General features: G+C 42.6%; 1 protein-coding gene across 1 annotated transcript in view; it reads left to right on the forward strand.

Moving 5' to 3' along the window:
* F5 (coagulation factor V) overlaps positions 1 to 16,728 on the forward strand; it is a 711,267-nt gene that overhangs the window by 515,827 nt on the left and 178,712 nt on the right. Inside the window, exon 16 of the mRNA XM_078658317.1 lies at positions 13,442 to 13,661. Within this exon, the coding sequence (XP_078514443.1) occupies positions 13,442 to 13,661 (220 nt within the window). The remainder of the gene's footprint in view (positions 1 to 13,441; positions 13,662 to 16,728) is intronic.

Here is a 16,728-nt window from a genome sequence, read left to right on the forward strand (position 1 = left end):
GGAGTCTGAATATATAAATAACTTGTACTGCTAAAATTAATCAGGAACATACATTTCAATGGATTTCTCACAAAAAATATGTCAATTCTTCAGTTGTGCCATACATATATAGAAGCTTTTACAAACATCATTATAGCAATACATTTTTTTACTAGAAATTTATTTTTGAACAAAGAGGAAAGATATGATTGTGCTCAAACCTACTATGTTGTCATAATGTCTTAAAATTGCCCTACTCATTTTGATGACTCTAAGTCATTAACACAGCTACACTAATATTTTAAGTGAAAGACTATTTGCAAACGTTTGTGACTCATCATTGTAACTATACCAATATTTAACAACTATAGGTAGGAATTTAATTTATTTCAACTTTAATTTTATGGGAGTAAACAAGGAAGGGTCCCTTGACGGTCAAGTCCTCGTTTTAGCTCAGCCATTTCGCAGCGGGCAGTTCTTGGAAGTTCCTGTCCCCTGTTTTGGATTCAGTGTTTGCACCATCCATGCTTATCTGCTAAGGTGCCATATCCACACTAATGGCATGTGATTATATGATAATTCACCCATTACTCTGAGTTTGCATCTGCTACTATATGTTAATGAAAAAATATAATGGGAAATCATTGAGTGCCCTGAAAAGTCATCCGTTAAGTCCATCCCCATAGGTAGCAAGCTGTACCCCGAGGGTCCCCTTAGAAATATGCAATTACTAGGGGGGCTGTTTATTGCGCATCCGATTGCTTTGATAATTGCTCCTTTCCCCCACTTTTTCTCCCAAAGATTTTCCCTGGTTCGAACATGTGAAAAACATGGGATTCCATGCTAAATCTGTAGACGGAGTAATTCCACATTGACCAGTAACAGGAGTTACCAGACTTATCGGTATGAAAGGGCAACCCATAATGAGATCCTGTGAGGAAAATAAAATGAATAAAAGGGAATATGAAAACTCTTTATTAACATTGAAAACATGTTGACATTATTACTGGTTTTCCACATTCTAGTGTTAGTGTTAGGACTGGAAATAGGATTATAGGTAGAGTTGATGTTGCTTGAAGGGCTATGGTCATGTCAACATTTGGGGTTGATGTTAGCATTCAGAATTGGGTTTGTGTGGGGTATGAGATATGGAAACATAGGCTATGGAAAAGATGGGAACTCCGTGCTGCCTGCAAATCTAGAAATGGCACATGCAGCTCAGGGGACCCATGGATCCATGCATGTTAACCCCTAAGCACTAACAAATTCACTTTTAACCAACACAAGGCATTTGTTGCTGATATTTGAATACAGTCAAACTGGTAACAAAACTCTCTAAAGAAAGATCAACAATTTAATTTCAATATTTGAAAACACCCTCTCCTTTGCTGAAGATTGAAACCACAAATCTGGTTAGCTCTAGCACACAAGTGACACTAATGTAAGTGTCACAGAACTTGTAGTTACATAGTACAGCAGTCAGCCAATTTGAGAATTTCAGAGCTGCTTCTGTATCTAAATCTTTACAAACTCTACAAACCTCCTAACTGTCTATAAAAGTAAAATCCTTTTAAAACCCAAAGCTTTGTCTAAAGGGAGCTTAGACCCAATTAAGTTGGGGCAAAATCATACGTCTGCTAAAGGGACTCGAACCACAACCCCATCTTAGCTCTAACAACATTGTCACTGTCTCCTTTAAATTAACTTGCAGCTCTAACACCAAAGAAACAACATAAGTTACCTGTGATACTAGAACTATAGCCGATTTGGTCTATAAGCATATAGACCATTTCAGGGAATAGGTAATATGAGTATTAAAATGGCCTGTAGAATGTTATCCCTCAGTCCTCTTGAATTGCTCACCGCTCTCCACCTCCCATAGCACTGAGAAATCAATATAACCTAGCACACCTACACAACTAAATGCTAACTGTCCAAATGCAATGCATTATTGATTCAACTTTAAGTATTTATTGTGTGGGAGTAAGAAAAATGTCATAAATGGAAGGTCAATACACCTAATGCAAAAGAAATTGATTGGTCCTGCCTAGTCGCTTCATTGGTTGTGACAGGAAAATAAAAACTGTTCTAGAGCCCAGAACTGTTGTCTGAAAACCTCTTCTGTCACCAATAATGTGTATTGCCCCAATGCTTTCAGACCATTGGAGGAACACATCAGATTGTATTTGATGGTTAGTTATGTTGTTAAGAGCTTTGCCAACTTCTATTTTCAAGAAACATAGGCATTAGAAGAGGTACCATTAGTAGAATGTAGGCATGTTTTTATTATATCTGAGAAGTACACAAAAATAGGGATGCAAGGTGAGGGCTCCTTGCACATGTAGCAGCATATCTACATTTATAAGCTGAGAAGTTGGGGGTTTAATTTCCATTTTTACTCCAGATACAATTTAAGATTGTTGTGGCGGACCCTTTCCCCGGTGTTTGTCCCGGTCTTGGCGGACATCTTGGGTGAACGTGGGGACAGCGGGCGTTCTAGTCGTCAGAAGGACGCTAGAAGGCTTTAAATGGAGGTCACGCTGACGCGCAGCGGTCACGCGCAGCGGGGACGCCGGACTGTCGCCGGAGTTACGCCAGAGTTCAGCCCGTCTGCGCCCGTCCACACTGAGGACGGGCTGGACGCTGGACTCTCTCCTATGCGACCATTGGGAATTCACTAATATTCTTTTTCTGACTTTTTTATGTTAAAGGCCCCCTGTTTACCCTGCACTCATAAATGTTCTCCTGAAGGCATCATGCACTCTTCTCGCTGTCACACTTGTAAATCAGTGATCCTACCCCCTATATCTCTTAAAGTGGCTATTAGAGACCATTCTCTCTCTTCTAAGAACTCATCGATAAAGAAGGGTTTTCTGATCAATGCCAGGTCCCTTATTAAAAACAATATTGCATTTCATGAGTTCGTGGTAGACAGGCAACCGGAATGGATGCTTGTCACAGAAACATGGGCTTCTGAGTCTTCTGGCCATGGCCTATTGATGGCCATCCCAGAGGGTTATAATCTGTTTCGACAAGACAGACCCAAACGCAGAGGGGGTGGATTGGCTATTGTTTGCAAATCCGCTTTGCCGTGCACGGTTAAATCTTTGTCCACAGCCTCGGATCCTTTTGAGGCTTTACACTTTTCTATTCTGTGTACTCCCTCGGTTTCCTTTTCAGGAATCCTTCTGTATAGGCCCCCTGGTTCCAGAGCCACTTTTACTGAAGATCTTCTTAGAATCCTGGAACCCTATTTTGGCAATTCCCATCTGTCCATTCTGGGGGATTTTAACTTTCATTTGGATAATCTAAGGGATCCCGACACCATCAGGTTGGTGGACACACTGGCAGCCTGTGAGTGTATTCAGCTTGTCAACAACTCGACTCACCTGGCGGGCCACATTTTGGACGGAGTCTTCACCAATGACGAAAGACTGTCTGTCGACACTCCGGTGCCTCTTGTTTGGTCGGATCATCTGGCGATCCCACTCCTGATGGTCCACCCTCTGGAAGTAACGTCTGATGCATCCTCCACTACTAGAGGGCCGAAAAGAAGTTTCAAGAATATCACTAATGATGCCCTTGAGCCATATATAAAGAAGTATAGCTGCTCTTCCTCGGGAGTTGTGGAGGAAGCAGCTGTACTGCTTTCTGATTCTATCACCAAGGCGGTCGATGAGTTGGCTCCCCCATCCGTTAGATATTCGGCTCGCCGTAAGCCCACTGCTCCGTGGTATACGGAATCACTAAGACTTCTACGACAAGGTTGTAGAAGACAGGAAAGAAAATGGAGGAAAGCGTGGGATCCCATTGAAAGGGAAGTACATAAGGGTCTGTTAACTGACTATAAATCTAGTGTCATTAGGGAAAAACAGCAGTACTTCTCGAATCTCACTACTTCTCTTACCTCCTCTAGGGAGCTTTTTAAGATAGTTGACTCCCTCTGCTCCCTACAGGTTCCTGATCCTGTTGTGGGCTCACAGGAGCTCTGTAACAACATATCAGAGTTTTTCCATAAGAAAATTGAGGACATCTATCTCGCGTTGGAAATCCAAAGAAAGCTCTTAGGCGACTCCTCTCTCCAAACCCTGATCAATTTAGAAGTTTGGACTAGAGACCACTCTAATAGTTTAACGGACTTTCCGTTACTTACTCTGGAAGGACTTGAGCTGTTACTTGATAGGACTAAATCCTCATCTCCTCTTGACCCCTGCCCTTTGAAGATACTGAAGGAATGCAGATCTATACTGCTCCCGCCGCTTTTAGAAGTCATGAATGGCGCTATAACCCAAGGAACCTTCCCCATAGTATGGAAGAGGGCGATAGTGAAGCCTCTACTTAAGAAGTCCACGCTGGATCCGGAACAGTTGAAAAATGTTAGACCTATTTTAGACCAGCATGGATTCCGAAAAGCACACAGTACTGAAACAGCTCTGACTATGGTGGCTAATAACATCCGTATGAAGGTGGACGGTGGCCAAACCACAGTGTTGGTACTTTTAGACCTCTCTGCGGCGTTTGATACCCTGTCTCCCTCGACTCTTACATCTCGGCTGAGGGAGGCAGGGATCTCCGGTATGGCTCTGAATCTTCTGCACTCCTTTTTACAGCATAGAGAGCAGAGAGTCAAGCTTGGTGGATTTCTCTCCCCTGCTATGTCCTTGCAGTGTGGGGTGCCACAAGGGTCGGCTCTTAGTCCGACCCTATTCAACATTTATGTCGCCCCCCTTGCAAGGCTAGTAAAATCTCAGGGGATGGAATTGGTGGCATACGCCGATGACACTCAAATCATGGTGTCATTGGCCCACTCAGTGTCAACATCTGCCACCAACTTCAGGATCTGTATGCAGACAGTCTCTGACTGGATGCTTCAGATTTTCCTGAAGTTGAATGGCGACAAAACTGAGATCCTGGTCTTTGGCAAAGACCAGGATATTTGGTCTGATGAGTGGTGGCCGTCCTCGCTGGGAACCTGTCCATCTCCTTCCCAGTCTGCCAGAAACCTTGGCGTAATTTTTGACACCTCCTTGTCTATGTCTTTGCAGGTCAACCGTACGGTTGCCACCTGCTGGGGGGTGTTAAAGATTCTTAAGAGGATCCTTCACTATCTCTCTCCTTCAGCACGTAAGCAGGTGGCAGTGGCATTGGTGAGTTCTAGGTTGGACTACTGTAATGCGCTTTATGCAGACTCCAACAAGGGACTCATACAGCGACTTCAGGTCGTTCAAAATGCGGCTGCTCGCTTTGTTCTGGCACTCCCCAATGTTTCATCTGCCACGATGGCTAGAAAGAGCCTTCATTGGCTCCCTATTCATATGAGGATCTCGTTTAAGATCCTATGCCTAGCCTATCGAGCTCTGACAGATGGCCCTTCTGATCCTCTTGGTGCCTTGTTGACCCGTTACCAGCCTTGTAGATCTTTGAGATCCTCAGAGATGAATCTGTTGGTTGTTCCACGTGCAAAAAGGGTACGCTGGGGAAATAGAGCTTTTTCCATTGTAGCCCCCAAACTATGGAACTTGCTGCCCCATGAGATTAAGATGCAACCTTCTCTGTCTTCTTTTAAGAAAGCGCTTAAGACCTGGTGTTTCGTCAAGGCCTACCCACAATAGGAGTATACTCTGATAGCTGGTATTGTTTGGTTATGCGCCTTGACGCCCATCGGGCTTAGTTGCGCTATAAAAATTGCTTTTCATTTCATTTCATTTCAAGATAGGCAACTCCTTTTTAGACCCAATTTTAAAAACCAAGGTGATTATCTCAATGTGGCCTCTGTAAATAACAAGCTTGTGCTTTCCACCTTATTGAGGTGATTTAGTAGTTACGATCTTAGCATGAACATATCTGTGTGGTTATAACTGGCAACTTGTTCTGCAACAGTGAATCTGTTGATGGGTTTAGGATTTATTAACAACAATCTGCAGTGGAATATTCCATCTTGCAACAGACCCGGGCAAAGGAGAGATAATTTAGATATGACTTTGCTGGTTGCTCTCTCAAGGTTTGAGACTATGCACCAAGAATGTGCTTTCTGAGCATGATTGGCCAGTTTACACACACGTCCATGCATATATATGATGTCCTTGATTATACATAAAGTACTGTAGATTTGTTTCATTATGTTAAAATTTTTAAAATTCTTATCCATACAGAAGTTACTATTTCCCACAAACATTTGAACTTTCTTGTACAGTAACGCGTATTATCCCTGTGGCTCAAGTTGTCCAAACAGTGTGAGCAGAGTAACTGAAACTGACTAAATTGACATTCATAAAAGAACTCTTCTTCTAAGGTGATTGAGAGACAAGCTAGTATGGACTTAGAAAGGGGGGGCTTTCCAAGTACTGTTAACTAGTGTGAGAAACAATGCAATATTATAGTTAGCTCACTTTTAGAAAATGTACTGGACCAAAAAACCAGACGCTTTTGCAGCAGTGACGGAGATATTTCACTGTAAGAGCACCAAGCAAAACAATATAATGGTGAACTGTGCATAATTAAGAGGGCAATACATTACAATGACTAAAAGATTAAATAGATGAAGTACAAATCTATACATTGTTAAGGAAGTATGATCCATGAAGTATTCATTTAAGAAGGCAGCCTGTTCAGCAACAATGTAGGGCCAATGAAAAATAGTGGCCTGGGTTGCTTGCAATTAGTAAAAAAAAAATCTGGTCTTAAATAAATCAGTTCAAATCGATGACAAGGCAACAACAGCATAGCTCATCATCCATGGAACAGTTATATTACATCTTTATACATCTCTGAAAAAGCGTTTCCACCTTACCAACTTCAGGATATTAACAACATGAGTTATGTAAATTATTAAAGATTGTGTTATTAAAATTAGTATGACTTTTAAGATCAACTGTGCCACGGAACTCAATGACCCCCTGGATTTGTCTTCAGGGAGCTTCCCGAGGCCTGGGACGATTGGTTGACAGCTCTTTTAATATACAAACATAAAAAGCCCTGCCTGCTAATCAAACACAGACAAAGTAAAGAATAATGTATCTTATACTTTGTCTATATTTGATTACCAGGCAGGATTTGTTTTGTACATTGTATATTGATATATTCCCCCTGAACCTGCTGGTATATCTGTTTGCAGGGATCCTCTTTGCTTTGTTTTAGCAACACCACTTTTAAGCTACTTTTTGACAGGAAAGTACCAGATTGTTGGAGAGGTTCAATACTATTTTCCATCCACAAAATAGACTCTATGTTAGCCCACTAATTACTGCCCTATAGCTTTATTATTTGTTGATGGCAAATGCTTCACCAAGTTGTTGCTTTATGAATTGGAACAGTGCGTAAGCGAGCTTAACATTATTCCATATTCCATATTCCATTCCAAAGCAGGTTTTAAACATAAAAAATAATGTGATTACAATCTTAGTGTTAATTAACAAAACAGTAAACTCTAAATGAGCTTCAGTATATACGTCACTCATTGACTTCAGTGAAGCATTTGATTATATCAACATATATTTTTTGTAGTCAAAACTAGCAGGGTGGGGTATTCGGTCTGCTCTACTCTGGTTGGAAATAGCATAGTACACCAATACTTGGGCTGAAATAAAACTTGCGGCTTCTTCTGTCACAAAGGAAATCTTCAAGAAGAGAGCGTTAAAACAAGCTTGTGTGTTAGCACTGCCAGTGCTTAATTTGTAAAAAAAGAAGTGCAGGTGCTGAAAATTTTGCCAAGGAGGCCACCACTCACGTCTTCCTCTGATAAGCCCCACTTTCAACACTCACTACCTCAGTCTCTATCTTCTAACCTTGTTCTGTTGTCTGTCCCCTAAGTCTTTGCTCTAAGAATCTATCCTCTCACCTCTCTAATTGTTTTCTATCACTTTTGTCACACCCTGTATTTCTGATTTGCCCTCTATTCATTTTAGCCCTGCCCTTTTTTCTCTTCACTTTTATCCATGCTCTGCTCTCTCTCCCCTCGATCTTGGCTCTTTACTATCACTCTCTAGCAGTGATTAGCTGTGTCTCCATTTTATCATTTGTCTGCTTTTTTTCCTCTGTTCTGTACTCCACATCCATTCATTCTATCTTCTCTCTTCTTAATGCTCTCTTCTTCACATCATGGCTGCTTTCTCTTTGTATCTGATTTGCTCTCCTCCTTTTCTTCTACTTGGCTGCCTGTGACACCTGTCGTCAGCCTGTACATGTCCCTGCTATTTTGAACTCTGCGTTTTCCTGTTGTCATTCCTAATGAAGCGGAAGATTACGTGTTTTACTTTCTTACCTACACTGAGTGCAAAAACAAAATGAAAATGCTTTTTTGCATATATTAGTCAGTGTGGTATGACTGGGTTTATTGCGGAACAGGCGGCTACTTAAGCACAGCAGGTCATGTCACTGCTAGTGCTGCCTGTAATTAGTAGGACCAGGTTTGGCGATGGCATCGGCATCCACTGCTCAGCTTGCTGTGATCCTGCCTGCTACAGCACAGGCATTGCCCCCAGCAGTAATGCCGCCAATGCCGGTAAGTATGGCTGTGGTGTCTACTGGACTCACTCACGCTTACAATGCTGGGGTGCAGTGCCCAGATTCTACTGGTAACGCCATGGTGCACAAAAGTTGTGTTGGGCCACAGCTGCATCAAGCACATTGAGGATAGCAGCAATGTAGGGCTGCCGGATATGCTACTCTAGCTACGCAACAAGTGGAAAGTCCACACTTACTTTAATTTATTCTTCCTCAAGAGCCCTCACTCCCAAGTTCCAAATGCGCTCTTGCAGCTTCCTTGCCTAAACTCTGGCATGAACCAGCCCTCAGCTACCATTATTCAATGGGAGGTTTAGGCTCAGGCAGTGGCTGAGTGCAGCAGACTAGGGAAATTGAATGCAAGCCATAGTTTGTTGATGACTTCTTGGATTTGTGATCAGCCTGATGACATCATCACTAACATGGTGATACACAATCATGCCTGCCTGGACAGGCGAATGCCGGCCTGCCTAGGAACATTTACCAGCCAGTCACCATGCAATGTATGTTATTCTTTTTATTTTGAATTGAACAATTAATATTGAGACCACCACCTGCAGGTTCAGAAATTGTAGCCCTGGCCCTGTTAAAGAAATACAGGTGCTGAGCACCTGAAAGCACCTGCTCAAATTAAGCACTGACACCGCTACTCTTTAACCTATGCCTAGCTGATTTGAGAGAGCTAGTTTTTTCTCCCAAAAGTTGGGTGGTAGTTTTTTATCCCTGAGCCAATAAACTGATGATATTGACCTATTGGATCAAGCAGTGGCTGGTCTTCAGACATCTCTTACTATCCTTAATGGCTACTGTTCTAGCAACAGGTGAGCCATAAACACTGATAAGGCATCCCTTATGTTTTTTTGTTGTAAACTAGTAAAAGGCAACAATTGTTATTTAGAGACTTCTAAACTGGAGAGAGTACTTTCCAATTAATACTTCGCCATATGACTGAATGAAATGGGGACCATTGCAAGCACCTTGCTTTCATAAAAGCGAAAGTGTACCATTATTTTCCTTACCTACATACCTTAGTACCTTTTGCACACAGCACCGCGCACTGCTGGCAGATACATGTTACCACCTACTGTTAGCTGAAATTGATTATGCTGCCTTTCATGGAGACTGCTTGTGTAGAGATCTGCACCGTACAATGATGGAACCACATGCACGTCAATAACAAGTACCTCCACAAAAGTGCGCATGAGCCACTGTGAACCACTGAAATGTGCATCAGCAGAGGTAGACATTGCTTTGTATCTGCTCTGAAGAACCATTCAGCGTGGGCTGAAAATTTTCAAAGAAGCTTACATCTCTGTTTAAGTGAGAACAACACTTAACTGACCGGTTATGTACTTTGATTTATACACTATGCTATAAAATTCTCTTTTCTGCTAATAGATAATGATTTGTCATTCGTGTCTGTGAGAGAAACTAACATTTAACTTTTGTATGAAAACCAGGATTAAGTGTTATTTGTTATATCTATAATAGTTCTGATTAGCTGTACGATACATTTTTGAATATCAATTTAAACAAACTGGAGGATATAACAGGTAGAAGCACTGACCAAGTCAGAAAGCAACTTTCACTTTCTATCCCCGACTCACTGAACACTGCCACTGGATTAGTGTGAGATTGCCTTTCCGATAAGATAGAAAATTAATAGAGGCTAATGAGGTGGCATCACACCAGGTAAAAACAAACATCGGCAACCCCAATAGGTCTATTGGTTTAGCACTGTGGTTGTACTGTATGTTTAAAGTTTTATTCTTAATTGCTATGAAACGGCCATTATTCTTTAGTTATTTAATAACACGTGAGGGATGGTATGAGTTTTGAGTTAAGATGTGAAATGGAAGGGAAGTAGCAACACAAACAAAGGTTGTCTTAAAACAGTATTATGATATACTGAACACTACATTTTTATATGGGGTTGGCAGTGCTTAATATAGAGAATCGGATGGTAAGTGGTAGTTTATAAGTACGGTGGATAATGGGAAATGTGATAGTAAATACGTGTAGTTTTTAGTGGGAAGGACTCTTTAATTTTAATTTATGAAATTGTTTATTTTAGATTGATGGAAATGGTGCAAATTAGTTAACTCACATATGTGAAAAAGAAGAATGACATTTCCCTTATAACATTGCAAGTGAAGAGAGGTGGGAATCACATTTTTAAATCACAAAGGAACCCAAATGCGACAGTGTGTGTGTGTATAACAGGCAAGCTTTTCCCCAAATGTGATACCTTGTGTATGAGCTAAGAATTAATGCTATTTGTTTTTAAAAGCACAGCAAACTATGTACTTGAAGCTTGTTTTTGGCACAGTAAAGTTTATAATAGAACTTAGACTGTGGGTGCAGTGGTAAATATTGTTTAAAGCTGTCAAACTTAACGAATGAAAGGCAGCATTGTCCAAAATAGAATAAAGATAAAGATAAATGTAAAGCTGAATGTAAACGTTTTCCCCTTTGTCGCTTTTTGGACACCCATAAGCTAAAATAAATGAAGGGTAACATTTTCGCCTGTACCTTACACACATCCTTTGTTTTTGCAGTCACAACTATTGTTTAAAGCTGTCTAACAAAATAATTGAAAGACAGCATTATTTGAGGGGAATAAAACGTAGCTTGTGGTTGAGGTGCAGTGTCAAATATTGTTTAAAGCTTTTTAACTTAACAAATGAAAGGCAGCACTGTCTGAGGTGAAATAAAGATACATTTGAAGCTAAATGTATATGTTGCCTTCTTGGTCGCTTTTTGGACACTCATAAGCTAAAATAAGTGAAGGGTAAAATTTTCCGATGTACCTAACACACTTCCCGTGATTTTGCAGTCACAACTATTGTTTAAAGCTGTCTAACAAAAGAATTTAAAGGCATGGTTGTATGAGGGGAGTAAAACGTAGGCTGTGGTTGAGATGCAGCTACAAATATTGTTTAAAGCTGCCTAACTTAACAAATCAAAGGCGGCATTGTCTGAGGTGGAATAATGGTACATAAGCATGCCCTCACATGAAAGGTTCCTTTAGTTTGAGATAAGAAAATGGACTTCCCATACTGCTTTCACATGCAATGTACAGGGGGCTGGATTATTCTTTTTTCCACATGTCCACATTCGCTCATTTGCATCATAGTCGCAAGAAGTTGTGGCACTTCTGGGACTTGAATGAGGTTTCCCAGTTTCAAAGCCCACAGCTCTGCACATAACACAACACAGAGCAATGCTGGGTCTCGTTATTTGCAGATCAGTGGACTTTGAAACTGGGTAAACCATAAACATCCTGCAAAAAAGACAAATGAGAGATTTCCACTTAACATTGCAATTGAAGAGAGCATTGGAAGCACATTTCCTTATCTCAAAGAAAATGTAATGCAACAGAGTGTGTGTATAACAGGCAAGCAGTCCCCTTAATGTGATAACTAGTGTGCTTGAGCTAAGAATGAACAACCATGTGCAAGGTCCCCTCACAATCACCTCCTAAACACATAAACACAGGCAAATAAAAAAACTATTAAAAACATAATAAGGATGGAGCCCAGATGCAGTTGCAAACAGTGGTGAAAGCTAAATAAACAAGGGTAAGGGTCATGGCAAAGGGATGGAGGGAGGGGGAACAAGCAAACAACAGAGCCAACTAGGAAAGATGCACTCTGTAGAGTGGCTCAACAAAAAGAAAACAATAGGTGCCAACAGTGTGAGTAGTGTAAGGGCACAAGTACTTAGGCCATGTTCTAGGGGAGGGCCACATGCAAGAAGAGGAAAGTGCCTACCACAGACCTGACCAGCAGGAAGCAAGCAATCGAGAGTGGCTTTGAAGCCCATCAATGATAAGTAATGGGAGGGTGGCTCCAAACCCACTAACATTAAACAAAATGTTTTGAAGAGTCAGCGCAAGCGCTGTCTATGCGAGACCTAAAAATCCTCAGACGACCAGCATTTCCCAGCAGGGTTAAATAAAATTCCAGGGACGCCGCAAGCGAGACGGAAGCATTTCCTTTCTGACAGCTGTTCTTCCACCCCTCTATTGCACCCCGGACATCTCTTTGAGAGCTGGTGAGAGTGCAAGAGTGATCTAAATATCAATTTTCGCTCTCTCCCAGATGCTAAAGGGCTGGACTCTAGGGCTATACAAGACAGTGTGGGCTGTCATTCAGTGGCTGTCCACTCCTCCCCTCCTAAACTTCTGCCTCTCTATTTAAGCGCAGCCACAAATACCCAGTGGTCCTCTCAAACACAGTATAAATTGAATTAAACAGGAGTGGGATTAGAAGTAATTAGAAATAAAGGTGTAAGTAAGAATAGGTATAAGTAAAAGGCAAAAATTAGGAGTATACATTTGGGTAATAGTAAGGGTAGGAATGGGAGTTAGAGCTAGTAGTACAGGTAGGAGTTGCAGAAGGTGGGGGATGCGAATAGGATATGTGTGGGACTAGGATTAGGGATGGGAAAGAGGTTTGGGATAGTAGGAATTGGAGTACGGATAAGAGTAGCATTAGGGAAAGGAGCCAGAGAAGGAATAGGTGTAAAGTTAGGTGTTGTGTGGCATAGATAAAAGCAGGCACCTCCGTTGCAGTGCTTGGATATTTCACTGTCCATGTAATTCAAGGTGAGCCCTCTATTTGCAGAATAATTCACACAATATCCAGTGCAATGATAGTAATGGGAACATGCTCCTGTGTGCTGATCTACAATGTGAATGACACTTTCATCAAGTGTTGGTTGAAGAGGCTGATCCAAAGCAAAATATGGCTGAAGCAAGCTGGCCCAAAGGCCCCTCTCTATTTCATTTGGGTACGACATGAGCTTTTTTGGGACCAGATGTAATCACCCTGTGTTATCAACAAATGTTAAACGTAAAATCCTATACGAACATTCAGAAAGCATAATAATGCCCCTTTTACAGAGTTCAGTTATGTTCCCCTTTCTTAACTGAATTTGTTAATTGTCTGTTTTGCAGGAAAAAGATATCCATTCAGGGCTAATCGGTCCCCTTTTGATCTGTAGAAATGGGACACTTGATAAGTTTGACAACAGGCCTTTGGACGCCAGGGAGTTTATTCTGCTCTTTATGACTTTTGATGAGGAGAAAAGCTGGTACTTTGAAAGAAAATCCAAAAACACATGCACAGAGACAGCGGTGGAAGCAGCCGATGCGCAGAAGTGTCACAAGTTTCATGGTGATTAAATGTTTTAAACCTTGGAAATAAAAACATTACATCTGTTGGTGTCATACCACCGTTTATATATATCATTTTACCCAAGTTAATATGACATATGTTTGTTTTTGTAAAAATGATAAAAAGCTTTTTGGTATAAGGTTGGATCTTTGATTATCACACTTAGGCCCTCATTAACAGTGGCCTGTTCTTTCCGATGGGACTGTTAACAGCAGTTCAGGCCCCATTGGAGTTATTAGATCCAAGGGAACACCGCTCAGATCCTTACTTTCACCAGGAAATTTCAGCTGCTGAAAACAGCCGAAATCTTCATGTGACAATATTAAGGAAAATGATTGGCCTGTAAATGGGCCGTATTTTCCTCTCCCTAGGACTTATCGATACTGTCTATTCCAGGAGTGTGGAAAATCCAACCCATTACAAGTAGAACCATAAGAATCCACTAAGGAATGAGAAACTACCAGAGGAATTGAAAGTAGCTGAAAACGTTGCTCTTTAATCAATAATGTATCCACTGCTTTGGGTTTATTAATACGACCATTGATCATTTAGAGCCAGAAAGCTATGGCGTCGGTGTGCTTTATAAGTTCCTACTCATTAAGTATGTATGGTGTGGGAAGAGGAGGGAAGTGCAAAACGAAAGAGGAATGCTTGCAAAAGCAGGACCAATGCATTTTACAGCATTGAAATTAATTCAAGTATAGTAGGGTGGGATTATACATTCAGTGTTTGTAATATCTCCCAAATCTCTTCACTAAGGCATTTGTAGGAAACATTTTTCAGTGAAGCCTTGATTGTCTTGTCATTTAGCTAACCCTCAATAGTTAACTTGTTTATTGTCAAAGTAACTGCTTTATTTGTGAAAGAGAGAGAACAAAGTCATGCCCTAGTAACAATTTCACTAAAGCATACAAAAAAGTGATGGATGGAATGCTTGAATTAATCCCAGCCTCTGGTAATTACTCGGGCCGCATTCCAATCCATTGTTAGTTTGCACACCATGTCACCTCAGTAGGGACACAGCTATATGCAAATCAGTCTATTTTTTTTAGACCGAACCATTAGACAGATATTGTTTATCCCCGGTCACTCCACAGGGGAGAGAGAGATAGTATTTATCTCCAGGTCAACACTAAGGGGCTGTGAGAAGTTGGCCTGATGTGCAGTGTTCACTATTCTAGTGATCACTATATATCAGTCCAAACAACCCTTATTGATGATTGGTTGTAAGTCAACCTTATAGACCAGCTATCCTAGTAGCATGGATACGAGCAGTCTAAGGCTAAGACTCTAGAGGGCGTGTTAAGCCAGCTGTTTTACCATCACATTACCCCTTGAACACCCAGTGAAAGGACACCACACAAGTTGTTATGAAAATAAACAGTGTATTTATTTATAACAAGACTACCCTGGCTCTTTATGAGACAGGGAGCTAAGCACACAACAAAACTCTTACGAAAATACTTAAGTTAGCACGTTATACACAAATGCCCGAGGGGCACGAAAAACCATATACTTTAAAAGTGGAATGCGAATTACTAGCAGGTAAGTAACAGTTCTAATAGGCTTTGGAATCGCTAGGACTGGACTAGGGAATCGTTAGATTACTACTAGGAGGCCCAGGGGACTCGGGTGCAGAGTGTGCACTCTCACGCGGGATGCGGGACAAAGTCTATGGAAGCTAGAATTCACAAAGTTAGTGTTCACGGGCGAACCCGACCTGGTAGGGAGAAAACGACAGTGGATCCTGACCCTTGGATAGTGAGGCTATGCTGGGACACCGGAGTGCCGAAGTTACCTAGCCCAGGGGCTGCAGCTGCATAGGTCTGAAAAGACGTCGGGGATCTCGTTGCCGGACCAGGAGCCTGGAAGGAAGAAGTTGCTGGCAGGCGACCAGTGAAGGAAAGTTCGATGGATCCAAGCCTGGATCAAGGAAGAAGAAAACCTGAAAGCAGAGGGGACCAAGTTCTTGAATCACTAGCCAGTGATTAAGTGGGCACCAGGATGGCACCGGGCGAAGTCACCGCAGTCAGGTGAGTGGGCGCTGCTGGGCTCTGCAGTCTCTCGGACCAGGAGGCGTTGTCGGCGACCAGGATGGAGGTGCGAGCTGTCCCACGAAGGTTCTTGCTGTCGACGTCGCTGGACCCAGGATTGGGCAACAAGTCTTGGCAAATGCAAGGCCCACGCGGTGGACCTAAAATGGCGTCTTGGGCGGACCAGGAGGGTCCAGGGTACTTCTCCGATGGAGGGAAGCAAGGGCCAGTCTGGAGCAACCAGACCAGCAGCAGAAATGTCGTCGGGCGTCGTTAGGAAGGCCACAAGCCAGCGGGCTAGTAGCCAAACAACGCGGTGAGCAGCAAAAAGCAGAAGGGCCCCACGCAGATCGTGGAGATGCTGGGGGGCTGCACTTCGGTGCTGGAGCTGCTCAGGGTGGGGGCTTCTCGGACCCCAAAGCACTCACCAGGAATTCACTCGGCGGGCTTGCTGGAAAGAAGTCGTGCAGTCTTGAAGATGGCCGGTCCCTCGAGGTCTCGTCACACCCACGAATCTCAGCGTGACTGATGATGCAGGTAGAGGTCAGAGGTGCCAGGGAAGCCGGTTCTCGTCGAGCTGGGCAGTCTTGATCCGGAGGAGAGACTTGCAGCAGACCGCAGTGTTCTTAAGATGGTGCCTGCGGATGCAGGGTGACTACTCCTTAGTCACAAGGGAGAAATCTTAGGAAGAAGTCTTGAGTTCCTTTCGTGGAAAGTAGTTTCAGGATTCAAAGATGATCTGATTTGGAAGGGGGCCAGTCTCTACCTTTATCCTGTAAAAAGGGGCTGGCACGCGACTAAGTCCTGCCCTATGGGTGGGACTAGGAGGGGGGTGGTTACACCCACTTCCTTGGCGGGCTTTTCCCCAGCACAGGGTCTGGAGTGGCCCTGGAACTGGTTCCAGCCAGCCTATGCACAGTGAGCACCGGGGTGCCACGTGCAGTCACCTTCCTCTTAAGCCCTGCCTACCTACAATACACAAAACCCTGTCTGGGACGGTGCTGGCACCGCCCCTGGCAGGAAACCCTTTGTCC

Source organism: Lissotriton helveticus, chromosome 8, assembly GCF_964261635.1.
Source record: "Lissotriton helveticus chromosome 8, aLisHel1.1, whole genome shotgun sequence".
NCBI lineage: Eukaryota > Metazoa > Chordata > Amphibia > Caudata > Salamandridae > Lissotriton > Lissotriton helveticus.